Source organism: Thunnus maccoyii, chromosome 15, assembly GCF_910596095.1.
Source record: "Thunnus maccoyii chromosome 15, fThuMac1.1, whole genome shotgun sequence".
Taxonomy (NCBI): domain Eukaryota; kingdom Metazoa; phylum Chordata; class Actinopteri; order Scombriformes; family Scombridae; genus Thunnus; species Thunnus maccoyii.
The window spans coordinates 7,404,429-7,430,949 of record NC_056547.1 but is presented as its reverse complement, the minus strand read 5'-3'; the positions used below and the strand labels follow the sequence as shown (position 1 = coordinate 7,430,949).

General features: G+C 40.5%; 1 protein-coding gene across 3 annotated transcripts in view; it reads right to left on the bottom strand.

Moving 5' to 3' along the window:
* pvrl2l (PVR cell adhesion molecule related 2 like) overlaps positions 1 to 26,521 on the bottom strand; it is a 300,657-nt gene that overhangs the window by 108,222 nt on the left and 165,914 nt on the right. Inside the window, exon 7 of one of the 3 annotated variants that reach the window (XM_042434647.1) lies at positions 14,387 to 15,400. The exons of the other annotated variants lie outside the window; for them this stretch is intronic. Coding sequence (XP_042290581.1) covers positions 14,769 to 15,400 — 632 coding nt within the window. The 3' untranslated portion in view covers positions 14,387 to 14,768. Of the gene's footprint in view, positions 1 to 14,386; positions 15,401 to 26,521 lie in introns of those variants that run through there. 3 annotated transcript variants of the gene reach the window in all.

Below are 26,521 nucleotides of genomic sequence, written 5' to 3'. Positions count from 1 at the left end.
TACCCAGGGCTGAACCCATCAAGACACTTTTAAAAAGATAAAATATAAAACTTTTTGGCTATCTAACACAAGACTAGGCTAAGTTTGGTGTCACTAGCCAAGGGATTGCACAACTAAGCTATCATTGCTAACAGCTTAGCTGGATACAGTCCAATGCAAAGTATGTTAGCTGTTCATGTTCATGTAACTTGGAACTCATACAGACATTTAACCACCTTGTTTTCTTGGCTAAGCATGAGAGGATGTTTGTGCCACTGCTTCAGCTTCAACCCCTTTACTGGTAAAAAAAACATTTTGTGTATCCATTTTTTCCTCACAGAGACTGACTGTGTTAGCTAGCGTTTGGCATAGTAATCCCATCAATTGAAGAACTGACATAGACAGACAGCCAATAAGACACGAGTATTTACACGTATTTTCCTGTAAACCCTCTCTGATTGGTCTTGCCTCCATGCCGTTCACTGAAGATGCAAAATTACAACACTGCCGTCTTCTTTAGTGACAAACCACTTAAGGTGGAGAATTATTTGGGGCTAAAGAAAAAATCTTTGACGCTACAGCCCTGAATGTCCCGGCCAGGCAACACCCATGATATCGCCCCGGCCTAGTCGGGGTGTAAAATATTTATTACTGCCTTAAAGTGCTTTCTCCTCATATGTACTACATGTGGATTCTTTATTTTTCGAGCGGACTTTACCCTTAAAGCTGCACTTAAAAATATAAAAGCTGCAACCATAATTGTGTTTAGTATTCCAAGAACTGTCCCTATTTTATTGCTTCCACGACAAAGTACACAGTACACTTTATCTTATTTTGTCTCTATCAGTGAGTCTGATGACGAGTCTTGCAAATTATTTTTAAAGCTGTAGTCTGTGGTCGGTTTACAGAGCCTGAGCTCCCCGGCAGTTACATCGTAGTTGAGTTTCCAGTGTCTCCAATCTAAAGTGAACATAAAACATCATGAGGTGATAGAAGCTGTTAGAGGATACAAACCCAAAGTGCAGAGCTTGGCCTTCTTAAATTATTTCTATCATTGCAATTATTTAACTTTAATTGTTCCTTACAAAGTAAACAGCAGCCTGTAAAAGACAGAAATGTATAAATTGCATTTTTACAATATAAGTACAGTAAGTTTGCTAACATGTCTAGTAAACATGCTACATTCATAACTTATAATAAATTGTAATTTGCAATTGGTAATTTTTTCTATGTTCATTCTGTTAATGTTATTTTTACTAGTTGATATTTTTTCTTGCAAATGTTTGCTGATTTATTTTATGTTTGTATGTTGAACTCGTTAGGAAGCGAAGCCATCCTATATTTCAAAATGTGAAAGGCATAAAAGTGAAGCAATTACAGCATCAGAGCTATTGATCGATAACTCCTGTAGATATGTTATACTCCTATTGATGTACAGCTCTTTAGCAATTCTCAAATAACTAAACTTAAAAAGGAGGAGAGATTAAAAGACAAGAACCAAATATCCTCTTCTTTTTGGCCACAGGCAGAAAAAAAAACAAGATCTGAATGGAATTCAAAAATCCTGAAAAATAACAGCACTATTCTGATCTTTAACTGCATCTTGAAGAAGATCAACATTGACAGATAAGAGCCACGTAAAGAAATCTGAGCCAGTGAGAAAAAGTGGCTGCATCCTGCAGCAAATTTTTGTGTGTGTGTGAATGTGTGAATTTGTGTTTATTTGTAGCGTTTCCCTCTCTAGTCGTCTGTCTTCGACTCCTTTTAAATTGTCATGGGGTCACGGTACATAAAATTACTGGAGGAGTGATGATACAGATACAAATCATGATATATATGTGCATGAAATTATGCTAATTGTCGCTGCATAATGTCATCGCTAATGCTCTGAGAAGTGACGTGTGGGCCCGAGGTGTAAATACACACAAGCGTATACACGACTGACACATAATATACACAATAAAAACTCACTCAGCTGTCAAGTTTGTTCTCTAAAGTAAAGTATATACGTTTGTGTGCTTATACGAAACAAACACACAACTCAAATCTCCTCAGCTGTCAAACCTGTGCCCTGCAGTTAAGTTGTAGACAAGTTTGCATTTTCATACAAAACACACACTGTCTCTCACAAACAATTACACTAACATAAATACAGGCAGGACAGATATTCTTATAAAACTCTCTCTCTCACACTCACTCACACACAGCCATCGGGAACTGTAGAGTAAGCTTTTCTAATCCTGCAGTAGAGAACAGTGAAGTGAATTTTACCTCTTTACCTCCTAAACTTGGGAGTTAATTAACGCTTCAAACTTCCTAAAGATTTCACACAAACACAGAACACAAACTAAAGACAACTTGAAGCAGGGGTCACAAACCTGTCTGTCGTTGTATCCTGATAGATTCCAAAACATTTTTAAGAATCTGCCTATCGAAAGGAGTAATTTTGTTAATTTTCAGCGATTACAATTAGTTCAACATTTTAGGAAATACAGTTATTTGCTTGTTTGCCTAGTGTTAAGATTGATGCCACTCATATCCAGTATATATGGAAACAGCTAGCCTGGCTTTGTACGAAGGTAAAACTCTTCCATATTTCCCCAAAAGGTCAAACTATTCCTTAAAATGTTAAATATATTTTGTTGATGGAACCAATCAAGATATGCTAGCTTTCCTGCTAGCCTTGTGTTGGCATGGCAACAGCATGATTAGCTAGTAAACTGGGATGAAAGAGAATTTACTCGCATCCTGAATGGGAACATGATGTTTTGTTCATCAAGCATTTGCAGTGTCACTACACCAAAAAACGCCTCAAAATTCAAAGAGGACGACACTTCACAGTTTAGTTGAAGTTTGCATTAAAGGCTCAACATCCTTATAAGCCTCACAGCTTATGGACTTAACTCAGTAACTCCAAAAAAAAACATATTTTCTCCCTCTGGACAAACAGTTTAGCTAAACACAACCTCCGTCCGTCTCACTTTTCCCCGGGAGGAAAATACCACGGCAACCAAATATCTGGCCGGTCATCGGCGCTGACCTGACAGATGGGACTGGAGGTTTCTCGCTGCGATATGTACACTTCTGATAAGGAGAGAGAAAACATGAGCAAAAAAAAAAAGTGACAAAGTCTGACACCTACATAAGGATTCAGCTTATCTGAGGGGGACAGGAAATGAATGTCAGGTAGTACTTTGGGAGTTTCAGACCAAAATGACATAGCTATCATTTCACATGATTTCCTAGGAAACTGTATTTCTTATAATATATACATATGTATAAAAGAAATAACAGGTAATTTAGGTTTTGGCCATGAAAAATGATATCATATGCTGCAGTTTATAGGCACTGAAGTACAATTTTCTGTTCTTTTCCACAAAAAAACTAAAATTTAAAATGACACAGAGTCTGAACACTGACTCGCAATTTATTGAAAACAATTTCAAAGACTTGAGCTTTTTGGTTGGTTATTTTGTTGTTAATTTCAGTCAAGCATGAAGCATCAAGTGAGGTGGGCATATTCTCTGATGTTGTCATGCAGCAGCTTGGGGAATTAATCCTTCATTTTACCCCCTTGATCAATATGAATCTTTTTGAATCAACACTTGACATCTTCTTCTATCTTACGTTCTGTCAAAGAGGTAGGGGGATTCTTTGACAGATCTCAGTATCACATCCGTCACACGGCGAGCTTTCACTTCTTCTCTTGAGGTTTTCAGTCTCGAAAGAAGCAAAGATGGAAGCTCGGCTGCTATCCAACAAGACGGGGCCTTACACAATAATAAAAAAAAAAAAAACATCTGTGTTTATAAGTTCTGTAATGTTGTATTCAGTCACAAAGCTTGATTTGGATTGGAAGAAGAGAGAAAAACAAACTTATTTCCATTCAGTTTCACTTTGTTTAAAGAATTTTCAATTTCCCTGAAATAAGTCACAGTCTGTCAAAACCAGGCAAATCATCCATCTTGTTTCACCACAATGCTGATTGATGAGACATCTGTAAAATATGTTGTTTGGCAGCCCACTGAATATGTTGTTTGGCTGCGAAAAAAAGTAATCATCGAAATCATTAACATTTAAGAGCTTTCTACCTATTTTAAGAAAAACAAGATTTAATAGCAAAAACAAGACTACATGCCTGGTGGATGCCAAGATAAATGTTCCTCTAGTCTCAAGTCTCATAACGGTCAAAGTGTGAACATCAAGAACATATTAATATTGTTAATATTGTGTATCTTGATCTTCCATCATATTTAAGAACTACTATAAGACATTTCAAGGACTCAAAAATTTCAAGCTGTATGGATAAAACATGATATTCTTCACTAAATTAGACATTATAGAGACTCCAGTATTTACTCCTGTGCAGAAACACTGGTGAAATCATCGTAAACCTCTGATATATGAAAACAAATCTATATCGCAGTGTTCTTCCAGGTTTGGCTGTTGATCGCAGACTGACGTCTGAAAGGAGCTGAGGCATCTTCTTGGACTGGGCTGATATATTTTATTTATTATAAACTAGATATATCGCGGTTGTATGTCTCTGCCAACCAAGTCAAGTTGCGGTTTACATCCATGTCTGTCCAGACTCATAATATTTGTAATGGAGACTTTAAAGGAATTTAATAAAAGGTAGTAAGTGTATTTTCTGGCAAAATAGAAGTTATCACTAGACTGACATATGATTCCAGTGAGAAACATGCTGTCTTTACTTAGTTACGGCCAAAAAAACGTGTTTTGTGAGGTCACAGTGACCTTGACCTTTGACCATCTAATTCTAATCAGTTCATCCTTGAGTCCAAGATTATTGGACTCAATATATTGAATATTTTTTCAAATCCAGATACTTTAAAGGATTTTCAAGGCCAGTGAGTAAATGTAAGTTTGCATACTTTGATTTCACTTTCTACATCTCTTCAACGTGACTGTGGCAAGGTGAGAAGTTAAACAACTGGAGGCTGCAGAGGGAGTGTTAAGTTTGTTGAACAATTGTGCATTTCTAGTATTTTTCTAACACATTAAGTTACAAGCTGTAAACTTAAGGCTTGACTTGGACTTGCCCTTAAAGACTTAGGACTTTAATTGGACTTGATCCAACAGACTGAACAGCAGCTGTGCAATTTTGACAAACAAAAGCAACAGAAAATAGAGAAAGTAGAGAGGAATTTACCACCAAACCAGGATAATCAAACAAGTTAAGCTGAAGCTCCCACTATTGAGACATAGTTTTGCCCTCATTGTAGACAAAAGGAAGCTGTAAGCTGTATTCACAAATGCAACACCTTCTCTCTTTGTTTTTCTTCAGCATCACAGACTGCTTGAGCTGATAAACGTGTGTGTGTGCTTTGTTCAGTTTGATCAAATCACATGATTTTGTAGATGTTGTGGTTAAATGTTCTTCAAAGTTACTTTGCTCTGCCTTGTGCAGTAGCCAACATGCAAAACTGTCTCCTGTAGCTTTAAAAAATCACTGACTGGGCCACTCAAGGTCTCGTCCTTTAGTGTTCATTTAACATTTAGGATTAATTAGATATCAACATTGCTCCTAGAACCAGTAAAGTGATGCAGTTTCCTCTGCTGGCAACACATAAAACATAACTGTTTACTGACTTTTTATTTAGATGGGCATCTAGGCAGGAGGAAATAAGAGCCTCAATGACTTTTCCCAAAAAGCAGACCGGTTAAAATTGAATTTATTGGAGAAATGAGCAAAACAGGCATACATAAGTGCCTTTGTCTGAACATCAATGTTAAGGTTACCATCAAAGATGAGGTCTAGCGTCTCCGGCTGGCAGCATTAAATCAGCTGATGCAGTGCCACATTCATTTACTCAGCAGACACAACAGCATTTTGATATTGAGAACTCTTTAGATCCAGTTCATTAAAGAAATGTTCCAGTATTTGTAAGCGACTTGAAATTTCTTTTTTAGTTTGAAACAAGTGAGTAGAAGATGACTCTATAAGCTGATAAGAGGAAGGAAAGCTGAGCACCACTCACACTGGAGAGCTTTGTACACACAAGAGGCCTGGAAATTACAGCAGGATGAAACAAGGATGAATAATAGATATAATCCAGTTTCATTGACAGTCGAAGTTAGAAGTACTGAAGCTGAAATTCCTCTTTAAAAAAAAACAAAACTTTATTTGGTAAATACACAAGCAGAAAGAGACTAAAGAAAAGTGTAAACCACTTTTCCGTTGCTAGGAGCCCATGTCTTACCTCTCAGCTGTTTTCAACAAAATAGTCCCAAAATGGACAGTTAGCTAATAGAGCTGGTGAATATTGGAGAACAGTGGAGCACTTAGCAGCTAAAGAGTCAGTGGAGACCATGATCAGACGTAAAAAGGAGAGTGAATATTGGACTTATGTTCACCAGGAGGACAGACACATGAAATAAATGCTGATGTAACTTCATGTCTGCTGGATGAGTGAACAGGCAACTGTTTACTAACAACTTGAAGAACTCACTTGAAAGATGATAATATGTCAACATTAGGTTCACAAATTTGTTTTGTTATTGTAGATTTGAATTACTTCTGCAGTTGTCAGGTGGTACATGGAAAGATTTGAAGATTTAAAATTATGATTTGAACAAAACACAAAAACTTTATCAACATACGGTGCGAGTCAAAAGTACTTTCTTACTCAAGAGAATGGGAAGATGTGTCCAAACTTTTGACTGGTTTTGTAATCTGTGTTTAAGTGGAAAATAAGCAAACAAATTGGCCGACCAATTGGTATGAGACTATTTTTTTTCCTTTCAGATTATTTTTGTGGCATGTTCCTTTAATTTGACAGATGACAGTGTAGAGAGAGACAGGAAACATGGTGATAAATAGACGACTGTGACAAACCATTGACGTTGCAGTTATGTAGCATGCGCTTTAACGATTAGGCTTGGGGCACTCTATAAGGGTAATCTTAAGCATTTATTTGCACAATAACCAATAAACTACTAGATAAAACAGACTGGCTCCAAAGAACACGCCTCCAACTGACCTGAGTCATCATGAAAACTGGTTATCAATCAATCTATTTATCTATTACCACTTGTAATAGAAATGTGAAATGTGGTTCAAAGTTCAAGCTTTCACCACACGTAGAGATTTCCAGGATCACTGTCTTGTATGAAAATGCAGAAACATGTTGGGTGGTGTCGATGAAGGGGTGCTTGAGCTCAGCTGGTGGAGCTGTGGGGGTCAAATAAGGTTGGGAACCACAGGGATACAGCTAGGACTGCGAAAAATCTGAAAAAGAACAGAATTAACCTCAAACTGTTTGTTTTTCCTCCATCCTGAACCTTCTCACCATCAAAAAAACAAAATAAAAAAAACCCCAAACAAAACAGCTGGGACTGGCTCCAGCCCTCCATGACCCTCTAAAGGATAAGTGGGTATAGCTAATGGGTGGATGGAAAAAAAAAAAAAAAAAAGCAGACATTTGAAACGAACGGGCATTCATATGGACATGCATACCCAACACCTGAAATAACCTGGACCAAAACAAACACAAAAAAAAACAGCCATGACGAATTACATCCCTATATATAGCACAGAACATTGCAAGAGCAGCACAGTGGGAGACGTGGAAGGTATCCTGAAAAGCAGGAAAGCAGGACAGCGCTGCGTTATGTAAATTGGTTACAGACTACAATGAGAGCTCTTCTAACCAGCGTTGGAAGAAGGAAACTTCAGCCACATCTGCTGGAGTCTCAGCTGGCCTGGCAGAGGCTCGGCTTTAACTGGATTAACAACAAAAGCCGAGCTCAATAACTAATAGGCCGCTTCTTCCTCCTCTCTGTTCCTCCTCTCTCTTCACTCTCCGTTCCCCTCTATCCCCCTTTCTCTCTCTCCCTCTCTCTTTCTCTATCTTGCCGTCAACCTCCTCCTTCAGAGTGAAGCAGAGAGATAATGCGGAACACTTTCATGCCTTCTGCTGAATTAAACATGGAGGGAACAGCTTGTACTGGGTGCTAAAGCTGAAGCAAAGAGAGAGGGAATTTGAAAAAAAGGAGGATATATACAATTCCGCCCCTGCACAGGGGTCCCTGGAGTACTGCTGAACATTTCTTTACAATTAAAAAGATCTGTCGCTGATAGGCTGCGCCGAGGAAAGCTAAACAGGACAGTCTTTTTTTTCACTAATTGGCTGGGTTGAAAAGGACTGTCAATTGTTGTTTGGTGGAAGCGGCCAATCGCCGAGCAGAGATGTGGCACAGCAATCAAAAAAAATACTCCTCTGAGGCTTCCTTCTTCCCACCTCCAGCTTTCATTGTCGGAGCTGTAAATCCCATCTTGCCAATCTCTTATTCCTTTCACATACTCTCTGTCATCTTTACGCTGGAGCCAACCAATTGGACCCACAAGTAACAAATCTGCCCATCTCTAACTCCAGACTCGATGGTGAATAATTGACAGTGTTTCAAATGTTCTAGGTCTCAGGTGGTTTACAAAAGAACAAAAAAAAAAAAAAAAAAAAAAAAAAAACCCTCGGTGATGTCTTCTCAACTTCTCGGCGGGAGCTTGAGGTTTCAGTTTTTCTGTTCTACCTCTCTTCTTCGTTAACTCCAGATTTCTGAGATCTAAGAAGAAAAAGTCCCCCTCTCTCTCTCTCTCTCTCCCTCTCTCTCTCTCTCCCCCGGCCTATTTGATATTCCCCAGATGGAGCATCAAGCTACCACCCTCGTCCTCCGTCCTCCTCCCCCTCCCTCTGTTCCACTCTCTTTCCCCTCTGACAGAACCAAGTGACCTGTTACAGTGTCCTCTGCTTAGCATGGGCGCTACACTCACAGCAGCAAGGACAAGACTTTTACAGGGGTTGCTTACAGGATTGCAATCTCCCAGAGCGTACGACATGTGAGGCAGGCCGGCGGGCTAAAGATCAGAGAGGGACATTTGTAACTAGCATAACCCTGTTTTTGACTCACCGGACAGGCTACTGGGACAGTCACTGCAGAACAGCTCTATTCAAGAGAGTGATATCTTATTTTTCATCTTTTTGTTATAACTCTGCTGAGCATTTGAATATCATTAGATTTGTTTCAAGGTTGCATTTTAAGCTTCGTCTTTAGTTCCTAGACACAAACAAGCATTCGTGACTTATTTGGAGGTTTTAAGATCTCTCTGTAGGCCTTTTTTTTTATCCTTTATTTATCCAGGGAAGTTTAACTGGGAGGCAGCCTGTCTTTCAAAGCTCTAATAAGATATGAACTCCAAAAATTGAGCTAAATAAAAAGATCAAAAAAAATTCTGAAGTTTCATTGCTGATGTTACATCTTTACTAGCTTTAAGATTCAGAGTGTGTGGCCTGATTTTTATCATTTTTGCTGACTCCATTCACAGATTTTTTTTATCTGACATTACATTTCTCACGATTACAGAACTTTTGACTTGTTTATCGAAGTCAATTTTTTGCGAGTGAACTCTTCAATGGTACTGCACAGTGGGCAAAAGTGTTCTGTAGCTTCCAGGTGTGATTGTGTGCAATAAACGCGAAGCAGGTTGTTGATGTGAAAAAGTGAGTGCACTTCTTTCCTAAGTTAGCAAAACTTAAAAACACTTCCTGCAGCAGATCTGTGTAATATCCCAGAGCAGGTGAATTATACTGTGTTGTGCTGTAAAATGTGCTGAGGAGAGAATGAGATGTGGGTGTCTGATATTTATAGGCTGATAACATGGCTGAGCTTAATTAATTACAAGTTTTTCCACAGAGAATAGTTTCAGAATTTTTTTTTTTTTTTATTGAAAATGGGTTGTGCAAAACAAAAGTTATGACTGATGATGAGTTTTCTCACTAAGAGTACATGCATGCTACAAGACTCTGGAACTAATTAGGTGCCAAAGTTGCAATCACAGTAGACTGTTAAGAATTATGGCACTGCAAAAAAAAAAAACCCCTGGAGAAAAGATGTGCTGAGGCATTCAGTGGCCAAATGGAGGGTAAATGTGCTGGAGAGGGATGAAAGTCAGGGATTTTATGTTTTTTTGGGTGAAAATCATTAACATTTAAAGCTCCAATAAGAAAATGAACTATTTTTCATTTGGAGAAATAAAGGATCCAGTATTTCTAACATAAAAATTACTGTAAACAAAATCATAGTTTCAATTTCTAGATTGGACACCTTAAACCAGAGGTCGGCAACCTTTTTTTAATGTTTTTAAAAAAAAAAAAATCACAGACCCGAGTGCCAGTCCATTTTCATAATGAGCATTTGTCTATTTATTTATTGTTGCTTGTCTCTCTGTCTAGATTCTGCATGCCAAAGGACCTGCGCTCTACACACACACACACACACACACACACACACAAACACACACACACACACACACACATAAACTTTATAGCTGCCCTCTGTAGCTTGGTTTTTGGCGGCACACAGAGTTGTAAACACATTGCTTTGCTTCCCGTAGTGGGCCACTACCCTCTTGATTAATTCAGCTTTATCAGCCTTAACTTTGATATTTTTCTTGTGCCTTTTTGTTTCAACATTATGTTTTACACTTGAAATTCCACACACAACATTTTCACAGCAGAGTGCACGCAGCTCGGTCCTTTTGTGAAATAAATCCAAATTTGGCAGCTGAAAGAGGCGAATATTAGACAAGCTACTTTTACTTTTGCTTCTGCCATCGTCAGTTGTTCTTGAAATAAAGTAAAAAAGAAAGCAAGCTAGCTATCGTATGTTTTCACTACTGCTGTAATGCTCCGCTCATCTTCAGGTCAGAGGGAGAGGACAGGAGGGGTATAATAGTATTATTATGACAGTATTATTTTAAATCAAACTGTTCATTTAGTTCACCATTGGGCTATATTTTATATTTAAAATGTTATTTTAATTAAAAAATGTATATTAGAGAAATACTTTTTATTGAATTGCATTGAGTTAATGGCCTTGTGTGTCACCGGGGGCCTGTGTGCCGTAGGTTGCCGACCCCTGCCTTAAAGCTGGAGTGCAGGACTTTTACATATAAATGAGCGTCTGTTACATTCAAGCCCTTGACAAAGAGTTCACACAACGCTGATTATGCCACCAGATGAATCTCTTTGTATTTCACAGTATACTAGAGTTTTTAAATCTGGTGTCTGTGGTGACTTTCCCTCACTGGCGCACCACTGGTGATGTGTTTTACATCAACCAGCAGTGATCGGTTGGCGACTGTTGACCAGGGCGGACTGTCCTCAGTGCCCCCCCAACCGCATCCCGTTGCCAGGGCAGGGACCAGCTAACATAAAAAGCGTCAGGGGTCTGCGGCGGCGATGATGTCGACAGTGTTTTTGTAATTACTCTCACTGCCAGAAGGGGGAGACAAAAGTGCCGCACTGCAGGTTTAAACCATATATTTCGGTCTAAATGGGTCCTTTTTTTGTTCATTTGTGAGTTTTAAAAGTCTGAATCGTGGAGCATGCATGAACCCTATGGAATAAATACACTTTGATACTTAAATCCAAACTGTACTGTAGTGATACAATAAACAAGTCCTACTACATGTGACACGTGTGGCAACAGAAGTTACATTATGGCTGTTTCTCAGTCATTTTGAGATTAATTGGCAACCTGTCCAAATGCACTCTGAATTATGAAATGTCTCCACTGAAATGCATTGGTAACATAGCAGATATAACTGTCTCTTTTACAGAATAACAGATTGCACAGTGTATAATGTTCAACAACAATCAACAACAAGGGATCTGCTCAGGACTCAAGGGGGGGGGACGAAGAGCTGGAACCGGACTCTTTAGCACACACACACACACATACAAAGAAAAATAAAAAATCAACTGACTGAGCTTTCAATTTATGGACAAGTATGCGTTCAGACCTTCAACCCACAGAACACAAGTTACAGTAAATGTTGGGTAATAACATCTCGATTATTATCACAATATATTCTTATATTGTAACGACACATGAGTCAATGAAATGGGACTTATAATGTGAAAGCGTTTTCTGCAAACATCCTGACCTTTCCGGTGCCAAAGATGATATAATCCATAAAGATTCCCTTAACAGATCCTTTCTCACAAATATTAGTTGTGTAGACATTTACAACACCCCCAAAATAATGTATGTAATTATGCAAATTATGCTAAACTGTTAATATCACACGGTTTTATTTGACTCAAAGTACTCTTGACTTCAAAATGACTCCAGCTACCGACGTTAAACACACATCACACAATTGAACACAGTTTGTCTACTTAGTAAGTAAGTCTGTGGTTGTAATGTGATAATAGTGAGCTCTAAAGCAGAGGATGTGCTCAGTTCAGCCGCTGAAGCATGGTAGCACCGGTCTTCTTTTATTTCTCTTCAACTGTGGCCTTGCTCATCATGTCTTTTGTTCTAGATTTGGCCAGCTATCTCTTCATCTACAAGGAGGTTTGAGATTTCACTGCCAAAAGCCTCCCTCTGTCACCTCACAGCCACACTGACATAAAAAAAGACAATTCAACACTTAAAAGACTAGTGTGTAGGATTTAGGAGGATCTACTGGGCTCAGATGGATGTAATATTCTGATTTATGTTTTCATTACTGGATAATCTCCTGAAAATAAGAATGGTTGTTTTTTTGTTACCTCAGAATGAGCCCTTTATATCTACATAGGGTCCTCTTCCATGGAGCCTGCCATGTTGCACCGCCATGTTTCTACAGTAGCCCAGAACGGACAAACTAAACACTGGCTCTAGAAAGGGCCTTTCGCGTTTTATTCATGAGTTTCGCAGCCACTGTAGGTTCTCCTACATGCTTGGAAGGGGAGGGGAAGGGGCTATCAGTTGGTTGCAATCTGCAACCTCACCGCTAGATGCCGCTAAATCCTTCACACTGGTCCTTTAATTTAAAAAATTGCCCGTTTGTTGCTAAAGAAAGAAATGAAGGGTAGGAAAAAACCTGAAAAAAATCAGTAAGGCAAATGTGTAGATTTTTAAAAGTCAACTTTTGAATCAATGAAGTCTTTGTGAATGTGACATTATTTTAATGTTTAGAAAGAGATCTCATTAAATACAAGTGAAACTATCCAACCCACTCTGCAGATGCCTCACTTATTTAAAAAAAAAAAGTGTAGTATGACTTGTAGTTCTGCAGTGTACAAGGAACAATGGTTTGGGATTTCATTTAGACCCTTTTCACATCCTCTCTTGAAATGTGGCTTGGACCGTGTTCTTTCTGTCCAATCAGCATACAGAACACGGAATAATCCGGCACATAGCCTAAGAACATTCTGCGGGACATGGAAAATGAATACATGAAATACAGCGGCCTCAAACAAAGCCGGTGAATATTTTGCCTCGTTGAATGCGACCCAGATAAGAATATAAATACGAGTTATCCTCTTCTCCCTGCACACAGTCATCGCAGCACTCGTCTAAGCCGCCCATTATGTAAATAAAGAAAGAGCAGAATGAGAAAGAGATGTAATGTGTGTGGGACAGAGTGGCAGCAAAGCATAGAAATAGTGCAGGATGCACGTGGTACAGAAAGAAATGAGACAGAAAGAGAGAGAAAGGAAGTGAGGAGAAACTTGAAGAAGAAAGGATAAAAAAAAAAAAAAGAGTTGGAAACAAAGAAAAGCACATCTTTTTTTTTTTTTTACCCATTATATGAGTCATTACCGACCCAATGCGGAACTGTGTGAAACCCCCAAGGCTCCCGGTGCATCTTTTCCTTTGCGAGATCAACACTATTACACAACAGTAACAACAACAACAACATCTACAATAACAACAATAACAACAACTGTGCTATAGTGAGACGGCGCCCAATATATAGATGATGCACATCATTAACACCACAGTCAGCCACATATTAGCACACACTGTTAAGTCTGTTATGTTACTCAGTTTAGTGGCCCTCGCTTCAGCAGCACCCATCAGGAAACCAGTTGGTGTCACAGGATGGGGTGGGAACCCCCCCCCCCCCCCCGAGTGACTGTAAGCCCAAAAAAAAATCACTGTGATGAACAGAAACTCCATCATCAACATCCATCATCACGATGAAGAGTTTGGCCTTTTTCAAGTTTTAAAACGATCTGGGTGAAGTGTCAGGCATGTCAGAGGAGCTAGAGTCTGCAGCACAACATCCACAGAAGCTGTTTGGACAGTTTTATGTAGAGTTGATGTTGAAGTATTTTCTTTTTTTTTTTTTATTATTATTTCGACACAGGAAGGCAATTTTTGTGTAGTGGTGGTTTTTTGGAATAGTGGTTACGGTGCTTCCGGCTTTGCAGATTATGTTTTTTCATAAGATATATAAAATACAAACAATGTAGTCACTCAGCACATAATAACACACTTGCAAAGCTGAAGAAACAAGAACGTAGCAATAAGCAGCGCCGCATCAAAGTTGCCGTGGTTTTTGTTCTCTTTGCAAAAAAAATCCCCCCCCCCCCCCCCCCCCCTCCTCCCAGTTTCTTCATGTTCGGCTGACACTGAGGATAACCTGTTTCCATTATACAGTTAAACACAGTCACATATTCAGCCACAGTTTACTACTGCCACAGGTTTCCCTTCATGAGCTTCAAACCAAACCTTTGTTCTGGCTTTCCTCTCCGTTCTTTTTCTTTTAATCCTCTTTTTATTAAATTATACAGTCAGTGTCAAGCAGAGAGGATATAATAGATGGCATCTCTTCAATCAGGTTGAATGTTAAGCAGGTAGGTGTTTAGCTGATGGACGCGATGTTGATTTATTTGGTGGTGAAAGGGGTAGGCTCGGACTCCCCTCTTCCACCACTGCATCTCCTTTCCCTATCATCAACCCTTCGCCTTTTCTTTTCCTGATCTCCCTACTCAGACGTAAATGGCAGTCCGGGAAATAACCGAGCCGTCTCTCTGAGACTCCATGTCGTCGTCGAGGTACACGTCCATTTCTTCCTCGTCGCCATGGCCTCTGCGGACGTGATACGTTGGTGGTAGCACGTCCCCGCCTCCCCCGACGCCTCCGAACCTATCATACCGCTCTTCGTCTTCCTCCATGCTGTCATCCAGGTCGAACTTCCTCCTCTCACCCTCGTCAATCTCGCCGCTAAGGAGGATATCGTGCGCAGAGGGGGCGTTGACGGTTGAGGTGTGGTGGAGGTGATGATGGTGGTAGTCGTTGGCCTTTTCCGTTAGAGTCCCCGCGGTGTCGCATCCCTCCCGATACGTGTACATGGGCCCGTTGTTGTTTGCGCCGGTCCCGTTCTTGCTGTTGTTGCCAGAGCCGCTGAAGAGCAGGCGGGCTTTGTTACCATAGTCTGTGCCATTGCTGCCGCCGCTTCCCGTCGCTATGGAGTCCCCGCTGCTCGGGTAGCCACGCCTCTGTTGCCGGCGGCTGCGGGTCAGGAGAACGGCAATGAGCGCAACAACCAATAGCAGGGCCAGAAGGGAGCCGATCACGGCGCCCGCCACAACGCCGGCACTGGACGGGTCCTCCAAGGCTTCTGCAGAGGGGATGGAGGGGTTGGAAGGAGGGATGGAAAAATGGGTGGAGGAAAAGAAAAAGGAAGGAATTGATGGCTGTTTTTAAGGAAGTCTTGCTCAGTTTTGGAGGAGGCAGAGGTATTCACAGTTCTTCTTGTAGTGTAAGTGTGCTGTGGTGATAGTCTTCTTCTATATGTGTTACAATCCTCTTACAAGTGTGTAGTAATGTTCTTCTCAGTGTAATCCCTTGGTAAGGGTGCAGTCAGTCATTGCTGGGATCAGGCTGAATGGGACTCATTCACTCTCCCCAAATGGCTCGATGCGCTGCATTTTGCAGACATTTTGCTCTATACACATGTCTGTCCAGCTGCTGGCACTTCAGTTTTTGTCACCCTGCCCCCCTTTGACAGCTGGGTGAAAGCCTTTACTACTGTAATGATCCTTTGTTCTATACTTCATGTTGGTGTGAGCCAAGTTTGCCTCGCCACTCTTGTTTCAGTCGAAGATTGAAACAAAAAAAAGAAGAGTCGGGTTTACAGCAAAGAGCAAAAAAGCTGTTTGTCTTGTGCCTCGTGCTTTCTTTGCCATGGGTTATAGGTATCAGCCCAGCAGAGACACACAGACAGACACACACACACAGACGTACAGGACAGACAGTTAGAGAGGTTATTTGAAGAGGGTCAGTGGAAACTAGCACGCAGTCGCGTCTGGAAAGTGCCACAATGTTCAGCATCCCTCAAGCCCTCCCATTTTTACCCTTCTGCTTCTTTCCCAACCTCCTAATTACTCACTCCTCATCCCTTCTCATCCTCCCATCCTCTGCTTCCATTGCTTCCTCCCCATGCCTCTCTTATCGGTCAGCTAGTCAAGCCACAGGGCAAAGTGATCGCCTGCTGTCAACTCAGGACCGAGTCCAGATCTCACTGATCAGAAGTGCACAAAGATAAAAGGTTCACACTGCGGAGCAAGACTCATGCCAGGACATTTTTAAGAGGATTCTCTGCAGGAATATGAGAGAGAAAAGAATCCTGGCTCAGATAGTGTAGGATTTGTACAAGTGGATTCACGCTGGGCTAAAAAGAGGAGAAAAGAAAGTGTCAAACCAGGCAAGGAGAAGTGTTGAGCCTATAGTGCAGAACTTCACAAAGCCAGCTAATGTTTTTTTTTTTTTTTCCTGTGAATTGGAAGCTGATTTTTCTTTGGGGTGCAGCAAGGGCAGCGGAACGCAGAACAGCAGGGAAATCTGAACCCTTCCTGTTTTATGCAAATAACAGCGAGGATCTGCCAGCACTCCTGGCAAACACAGCAGTGAATGCCAATCAAACAATCTGAGCCTGGCTGAAATGAACACTTTGTGGGGGTTACGTGCCAGGGCAATATCAGTGAGGGAATGACATTTTTTTTCCTCAGCAAAATCACATTGGACATCAAATAATGATCTGTATGGCGCTGACAAGTTATGCTAACAAAACCAGTGGGGGGATGTCGCTATAAGTAAGCCTGGATTGAGAGTCTCTGATTCATACAAATAGTTCATTCTGAGGGTGTAGGAGGAAAAAAAAAAGAGAGGAGATGAAAGAGGATGAGAATTGACCAAGAGGAGAGAAAATGAGGAAGGGTTTTTTTTGGTAGAGAGAGGAGAGCAGCGGAGTCAAAGAGAGGCGAGTGAAGAGGAGAGGTCTCGGTTTGATTTCAAACACTCGCTTGCTCTGGTTTCACATGGGGATGCAGGAGGGTTATGCCAGGGTGAGACAGACGGATTGGGGGAATGAGGCGGGGCTCTTGGGACAGGATATGATGTCTAAATTAGAGGACAGTGTCTGGTGATATCTAACTGAAGTGACAGAAGGCATTAAGGATGATGAATCCAACTTTCCATGTCCTAGTTTTCATTCTCTGCAAACTTACAGACATGGAAACACATCGTGTGGGCCAGAATGTTATTTATATTTATTGTGTCATTTATATTTTAAGCATTAGTGGCATTTATCAAGTGCCTGAGTGAGAGACAGCTGGATAATGGCGTTTTATGGAAGGTCTTTGGTGGCTGTCGTCCTGTTAATCAAGTGCTTAAAAATCTATTATTCTGTATAGGCTATAAAGAACAATGCTCTTACAATGGCCCATTAGAGCTGGCATGGCCATTTTTCAATAAGTCTTCAGTCACATGCAGGAGCAGCCTGATTTTCCTCTCCAATTTGCCCTCAAAGTGCAAAGCTGAGTGATGATGACTGACATTTAAGAAGAAATTATCTTGCATAAGGAACTTTGTTGCCTGTGTGGCGACAGGAAGGCAACAGCCTCCTCTTTGTGTTAGTGAATGGGGTCAATGTGATAAATGAAGCTAGAATTGGCTGCTGACCATAAAACGTGGACACTGGATGTCCTGGTGACTCATTTGGCAAAGGTCAATGTTATGTAACCATTTTTTTTACCCAACCCAACCACTCCCCACAACATTTTTTTGTCTTTCTCCAAAGTTAACTCTCAAATGAAAGCCTAGTTAGCTGCTACCTGTTCAATGAGTAGCTAACAATTAACTATTTCAGATTCAGAAACACTTTATTGTCAATCACAAAGCTGTCCTTCAAAATTCATGGCAATCTATCCAATGGTTGTCGAGACATCTCATACAAAACCATAAATGTCAACCTCATGATGGCAGAAGTATGTTATCAATGTATCTATAATTTTGTCATGCTGGTTTTTGACATCTGTAATTTTGCTATCTTGGTTTATTCTGTACATGTATTACAAATCTGTCCGTCCTGGAAGACGGATCCCTCCTCTGTTAATCTTCCTGAGGTTTCTTTCATTTTTTTCCCCTGTTAAAAGGTTTATTGGGGGGAGCTTCTATGCTTGAATGCTGTACAGACTGTAAAGCCTCCTGAGGCAAATTTGTGATTTGTGATATTGGGTTGTATAAATAAAAATTGACTTGACTTGGCTAGAGGAAAAGTCAGGGGATCGCAAAAGTCAATAGCATTCATCCTCAAGGGACCATGAATGACTGAACAAAATGCTATGGCAATTCATCTAACAGTTGTTGAGATATTTCAGTCTGGACCAAAGTGGTGGACCGACTAACTGGCATTGCCATCTGTAGGGCCAACCTGTCCAGATACAGCAACACAAGAAAACATCCATGTAACCTTAAAGGTAGAGTCAGTGATTCTGGAGAAAGATTGTTTTATACACTTTTTGTCAAATTCAGTGAATACCCACCCTGGTCTGTTAGCTGTCCGTTCAGTGTGTGTGTGCTGAAAAAAAATCTGGTGTTCATACACAACCCTGGCTCCATAAACAGGATACAAACAAAGTGGCTTGGACTGAGCCACGCGACACTTCACCAGCCAATCACCAGGGAGAACTCATCAGAGCAGCTGTCTGTATGAGGACATGACAGTGTCCTGTCTCCAGCAGCCATTTTGGTGGGGGGGCAGGCTGGAAAACTGGAAAGAGAGAAGCTGTGGCCAATTCACATAGAAAGTGTTCTCTCATGGAACAGATACACTTCCATTTTATTAAATGTATCAATCCACACTGAATCCGAGACAGTCTCATGGAGACCCCCCGCGTGTTTTTACGCTCCAAATCTATTTCTTTCACATTTAGTGAGGCATAATCTTAGAAAGAACCTGTTAAAATCATATATATACACATATATCCCCCGGATGTGTGTTTTGAACTTATTAACTGTATCACTGAATCAATAAACACTGTCAATTTCTTCCTGTGGAGCCGGCACGCAAACAATTTTGGTTAAATTTCTGCTGTCAGTCAGTCTGGTGATGGCAGTTTGACAGCAGAAACAGCCAGTGGTGGAAATTAACAGAGTACATTTACTCAAGTACTGTACTTAAGTACAGTTTTGAGTTACTTGTACTTTACTTGAGTATTTCCATTTGATGCTACTTTATCCCTCCACTCCACTACATTTCAGAGGGAAATATTGTACTTTCTACTCCACTACATTTATTTGACAGCTTTAGTTACTTTTCAGTTGAAGATTTGACACAATGGATAATATAACAAGCTTTTAAATACAACACATTGTTAAAGATGAAACCAGTGGTTTACAACCTTTTGATGTCTTACAAAAAGCAGTGTGTAGTCGGGTCACATTTCACATGTCTATGAGTTGTTAACAGCTCCACCAGATAGTGATTTTTCCCTCTAAACTTCTCACATGGTTTCATTTCAATAAATGTTCAAATGATCCAATATTTCACCAAAAACCAAAGATTAGAGACAAACTGAAAACAGATTTGTGTATCAGAACTTTGTTTTTTCTTCTTTCCTCTCCCATTAATCATCTCACGACCCCTCAGATTTATCTGGTGACCCTTTGGAGGGGCCCGACCCCTAGGTTGGGAACCTCTGGACTAAACTAGCTAACTGTATATAAAGTAGTTGAAACTAGCTCCACCTCCAGCAGCTACAACAGTAACATGCTGCTCTAACACTGATGCTTCAGTATTAATAATCTAATGATGTCATATATAATAATATATCAGTCAGAGGGACCAAACCACTACTTTTACTGCAACACTTTAACTACATCAAGCTCATAATACTTGTGTACTTTTACTTTTACTTGTAATGGAGTATGTTTACATTGCTGTTTTGGCACTTTTACTGAAGTAAAGGATTTGAGTACTTCTTCCACCACTCCAGATGGTTGATTCTGTGAACAGAGACGCTGAATGCAGGTCGAGTGAGAACTGGGGAGGCTGCAGAGCGGCGAAGAGTGTGGATGGACTGTTGTGGTCACGAGATGGAAATTTTTTCCACTGATGATAATGTGTGAGAGGAACAGACTCTACAGCTGAAGGATTCCACCATATTTTTCTTTTGGTCGTTGCCTTGGCAACGAAATATGGTGGAATTATTTGTTTGGCTGTTCAGGTCAAATATCAACAATCTTTCTCCAGAATGACTGATTCTACCTTTAACCAAGGAGAACCCTGTAATGGGGTTTGTATTTGGCAGGATGTAAAGTGAGATGGACCCTAAGCCTTGGCGGAGACGGTCGGGGTTAAGTTAAAACCCTGGGTGGGAATATCCATCAGCCTGAGAGAAGAGGCGGTGGGTGCGCTTCCTCAATCAGAGCCAATTTAAGGCATGACCATGTCTTGAGTGGCAAGTTAAAGGTAGGTCAAGTTTTAATATGATGTCAGACCAAAACTAACTTTGACACAGATTTCATTTTTTATTACAGTCCTCATTCGAAATAAGCATATTATATAGAGTATAGTTAAGCCCCCATGTAGATCAATGGGCTCAGCATGTCATGGCACATATACTCATCATGACACCACATGATGTTTAGTGCCTTTTCAGTGAAAATCTAAAAAGGCATCTATGTATAAAAAATAGAATTTTTGAAGGTTTCTGCAGGCGCTCTCTGACATTATTCATTACAATCTAAAGTGATAATGGATCCTAGATGAGCTGTGACAAAAATGTGCCAAATGTATGATCAATGTCAGTGTCAAAACCTTGTCAAATGCCCTATGAGATGCTTTAGTAAACACTCTTCTGTGAACATATTTTGCCAAAAAAGTAAAAAAAAAAAGAAAAAAAGAAAAAAGCAGAGAGACTATCGTTAGCAAGAAAATAGGCCATGCTTGTCATCCTTATTTCTCATCAACAGCAGCAGCCTGCCTGCATTAAGAAGCACGGTGATAAATGTCATAGAGAGAGGCAGGGGAGCTTATATCAGTCTCTGTATTAGTGTCATGTACATGGAGGAGATTAGGGGGGAGAGAGAGAGAGAGAGATAGAGATAGAGAGAGAGAGAAGCAGTAGAGACACATGGAAACTATCCATTTCTACTCCGTTACATTCACTGCGGTAGGGATAATCTAAATGAGAAGATTTGGGATGTGGGGAAGCAAGGTAGAAAAAAAAAAGAGTTAGAAGGGGTGAAGTAAGATAGAAAAACAGAGTGAGGAAAAGAGGGGGGGTAGAAAATAGTGGAATCTAAATAATCTCTAGTTGATCTCCTTGGTCACTTTTCTCATTCCTTTTTCATTGCTTCTCAGAACCGAAATCAGGCCCGAAAACACAGCGAGCTGCTTCTAAAGTCATATAATAAGCCAGAGGCAGTGGCTGCAAAAGATCCAATAGGAATTCTCATTAAAAGCAGCTTTTGGTCACGGACAAGACGTTAAAAAAAAAAAAAAAACATACCCATGAATATATTCTAAACATCAAAACGCCTGAGTTGAAGACAAAATACAAAAAGGACCAGACGTTTCCATGACAAAGACCACCCACTTAGACAGATGAGCTGACTCCTAACACAAAAGTATTAATAAAATATGCCTTCATTCTTTTTATTGTATTGGATTTCACTTAGCTAAGCACCTGAGACAGGGGGTGTATAAACTGTTTTTTATGTGTTATTGAACAACATTTCCACACTGAGCTTCTGGATCACCATTGCTGAGTGCATAAAATGTCAGGAAAGTTGCTCGAATAATCCAGTAAATACTACGGATTACACACAAATATCAGAAATAGCATTTTAAATTTTGTTTTCAGTCGCTCACTAACCTGTAGAGCAAAGTGTTTCTAGGAAATCCAACTCCTACACGTAACAAAATCAATTTTACAAGTTGAGCAGGATTCTCAAAACGCAAGTAACTGTAATATTAAGGTAAAGGTCAGCAAGTAGCTGGACGATCTTCTAGTAGAAGAAAAATGGCAACAGCAGCAAGTTTTCTTTCAGTAAGGTTACACTGAAGCCCAGTATTAAAAAATATATGGATATCTGTATGGATATGGTGCTGCTGAAAACTGAAAAATCAAATCCAGCAGTACAAAAAGTTAAATTAAGCTTAATAAAGTTAGCCAAGTTCCATTTTACCAACTAGCTATTGAGGTTATAGCTAGCTTTATTTAGCGAGGCTGCTGACCTTCCAGGAGAATGAACACCATGATCATGAAGAGTGAAGAACAGACAGAAAATAGCTTGCACTCAGAAACTCAATAAATCCTTTTTTTCTCCATCTGACAAACGACACGCAGCTAGGAGTGCCCCATTGCCATTACCCCATCATCGATGCTAAAAGAGCTTTTTATGTTTTCGAGTGCAAGCTTCTCTATCCTTAATGCCAGGTTTGTTACCTTCAAACCAGTGCTGATGTCACAGATGTGGAATCTCCATAGCTTTTACACAAACTAATTAAGAGTGATTGCCTTTTATTATTATGCTGTTGCGCTTATTTGTGCTTTGAACCCTTGGTCTTTTCACAAAGCTCTGTATCCATGATACAGTGTAAATTTCAATTCTGCTCTTTGGATATAAATGACATAATATAAGCTTCAAACTGTGTTGGTGTTATGTTTTGTAATAGAAAGCCATAAACAAACTACCGTTAAAAAAAGAATGAAGTCATGATTTACCCAAAATGTACAAAGCTGTGTTTTCTGTGAGGAACAGGCTCATAATCATATGTAGCAGATGTGAGCGGAGGTGGGGGGAGGTGAGGATGAGGCTAAATAATATCATGGTGGGTTAATGGGACCCGGAGGCAACACATGCTGGAAATCACAGATGTACAGTAGGAAGAGGAGCTGAGGGTAACATCTTCACTGACACAGCAAGCCAAAGCTGAATATTTTACTATAGATTTTTGACAAGGTGCATTTTTAAGGAACTTGGATATGATTTTAAGAAATAAATATGCTTTTTCCCTGAGCAGGCAGCTGGAAACAGAGAGTCAGCAAGATTAAAAAAAGACCCACGAGGTCCAACGGAAGGACATGCATCAATATGGCCAGTAATGAGTTACAATTTTACAGTTGATGATAACACAGGAAAGGTGCTTGTAGCATCTAGCACAGGGTACTACTTATGCAGCATCTGACTGGATCCAATTAGCATTTATTCATGAATGGCGAAGCACACTGTGCCGTTTTCCAGGAACACGTAGTCTTCTTCTAAATCAGACTATGGCAAAGTACATTAAGGCCATTACAGGTATTTATACACCTAACTCAATAGGTGCACTCTGAGTAAAAGCCCTTTACACACAGAAGGAGCAATTGAAACACATAAACAGGGTTACATGTACAATTTCCATCCTTGTTACTACATGAGAGTGAGGCAAAGAACCGTAGTAGTGCAGGTCCGGTTAATAAGAAAAATAATTACCTGGAACAGGTTATGATTGTCATTTTTAACCCTTTTTCTCCTTCCAGTTACCTGCAGATTTAGTCGGACACACCCTTGCATATATATATACACAACACTGAATATGAAAAGTAGCTCTTATATTAAAATACACAACCATATCCTTTCTGTTTCACTCCTTAAACATACTTGTATCACTGAAATTGGCTTTTTTACATATTTTTTTTAAAGACCTCACAAAACGGACATCCTCACTTCCTGGAAATCATTTTCTGGAAGAAAATGCTATAATGTTGGATGTCTATATCAAACATGGTCAAAGTTCCAAAACTTGAGCCAATCTAAAGTTTGGACACACTTTCTCCTTTAAAGAATTGGGAAGGTGTGTCCAAATTTTTGACTGGAGCTGTATGTAAAAATGCTGCACCCAGCCTGCTCTGAACGCTTCGTTCGCTATGTGACCTCTACTTCCTCCTCGTGATAACGTCAGATTTTTCATGCATGTGGGTGACTGGCTGTGGTGATTTCTGTTGCACTTGTAACCACACCCCACAAGGCATGTCACATTGTTCTGACACACCCTGGAGTACACTAATACTGCATCACAGAAGACAGGAAACAACATTTTCAGGTGTCAATGGTAAATTTACTTTTAACTCCCGTGCATGTAGTAGAACTTTGTGCTCTTGCATTTATAACTTGTGCATGAACTAATACATGGTCCCCTAAAGTAAATCATTACTGTGCATTAATTTACAGCACATAACAGTAAACAATGCTGTTATCATTTTCATTTACGTTTAAAGGTTGATTTCGAAGGAGAAATTAGATGTATTACAGTAAAACTCTGGGTACCGGAGTGGCCACAACCACCTGTAACTTTAATTTGACATGATTTACAGTAACTTCACATTGATTTGATAGTTTGATAGTTATTTTTGTGAACAAGAACAAATTACCCAGCATGCACTGGCTCCATATATTGATTTACAGCTGAATTCAAACATTACTGTGCATGACGGAAGTAATGACGCTACAATTAATGGGGCTTTAAGTTAGCTTTTATGTCACTGTTTGTGCAATAATTATTGCACTAATAAGAAAGTTGATTCAGTATGCAAGTTCTATTTATATCTCCCCCAACACTCACAGAAACCGCTGCAGACACACACACACACACAAACACCCCCATGCATCCAAACATCATCAGTCACACTCACATTACACGCACACACACTCGACACACAAACAGTTACGCATACACACACACGCGTACTGTATAAATGATTAATGCTCTTCATTTCTCTCCATTCACACACATTCACACAGATAAGCAGTTTTGCACGTGCACACACACACGTGCACACACACACATGCACACACACACGCACGCGCAAACCTCAAAAAACATCTGTTAGCCACTAGACACTAAAAGCCTTCAGTGTGTATCTGTGTCACATCTCTACCCCCGTCACAGTGTTGTTAATCACACACATACACACACTCTGCTTAATTACCCTTGATGACACACACACACACACACACACACACACACACACACACACACACACACACACACACACACACACACACACACACACACCAAGAGCTACACTGTCTATTCAGTTACCTCTGATTATCCCTGACCTTCACACACACACACTTCATTCACCCCACAACCAAAATCTTACACAACCTTCCCCCCCCACCCCCCCCATTGCATCCAACCACCGGTGTTTCCATGACGATCTCAATCATTTCCTCATGCATCCCCTCGATGCCACAGTAAGGGAGGAAATTTCCTGCCTAAATCATCTTCAATTCTGTCTCTTCATCACTGATTCTAGCTGGTGCTTTTCATCTCCAGCTCTCTCCCCTCACTTTTCATCAGCGAGGACATAATCAGAGGGTGGGGTAAAGCAAAAAAAAAAAAGAAAGAAAGAAAATGGAAAGAAAAAGGAAAGAAAAGAAAGAAAAAACTTGACTGTAAACCACACAAAAAGAAACAGAGAAGTGGGGGGGCGGGGGGGTTAAGCATCTTTAAGCATCTTGTTTTTGGTGTTTCTCTTGGCCCATTGAGCCTCGCTGTGCTCTCTCCTCTGGGACTCTCAGGATTTTAAATGGATGCTTTCTGACACAGAGCAAGCAGATGGGATGAAAACTAAAGAGCACTGACAGACGGGAAGGAGACGGAGAGAGAGAGAGAGAGAGGGTGGATGTAGGGGGTGTGCATAAAGGAATGGATGCATAGATGATGGATAGACGGATGGATGGAAGTGCAGATAAATGGGTGGATTCATCTCTTCTGAGCTCATTACCCCCCTTTTCACCTTGAAAGCTCATCAGTGTTGCTTTTTTTTCCTGCTGAAAACACACATTCAAACTTACAAAAGGCACACGTGGGAGTCGCATCTGCATGCGTGAGCGCACACACTTCGATGCAATCTTTATACACACACATGCACATACTCGGTCTTTCCCGTTCTGCGGCCCCCCTGCAGGGGTTATGAACTTCAGGAGGTTCCCCAAGTGACTCCCCACCTTCCTCTTCGAGCTCTACACGTATTTTGCATCCAGCTGTTACACACACACACAGTCACTCATACAAACATTCAACAAATGACTCAAGCGCACACACACACACACACACCGCAGACAATTTCCCCCCACTCCTGGCTCCATTCAGCTTAATAACTACCCTCAGTCTAAATGCACAAAAAAATTACAGCCACACACACACATTTGTGCAAGTCCGTACTCATGTAGGCTCACAAAACACCCGAGGGTGTACGAACATACAAAAGCACCTTAACTCATACTTGACAGACTTGTAGCAGCATTAAATGTGTATTAGCACACGGCAAGAGCATTGGTCACTGTCTCTCTTTTTCTTACGAGCACACACACACATCCCACTCTGACACAACACCACAGGAATGTAAGGCTTCGGAGGGACTAAACTCCTGCCAGGAGTTTCACTGAGTGCAGATTAACTGTA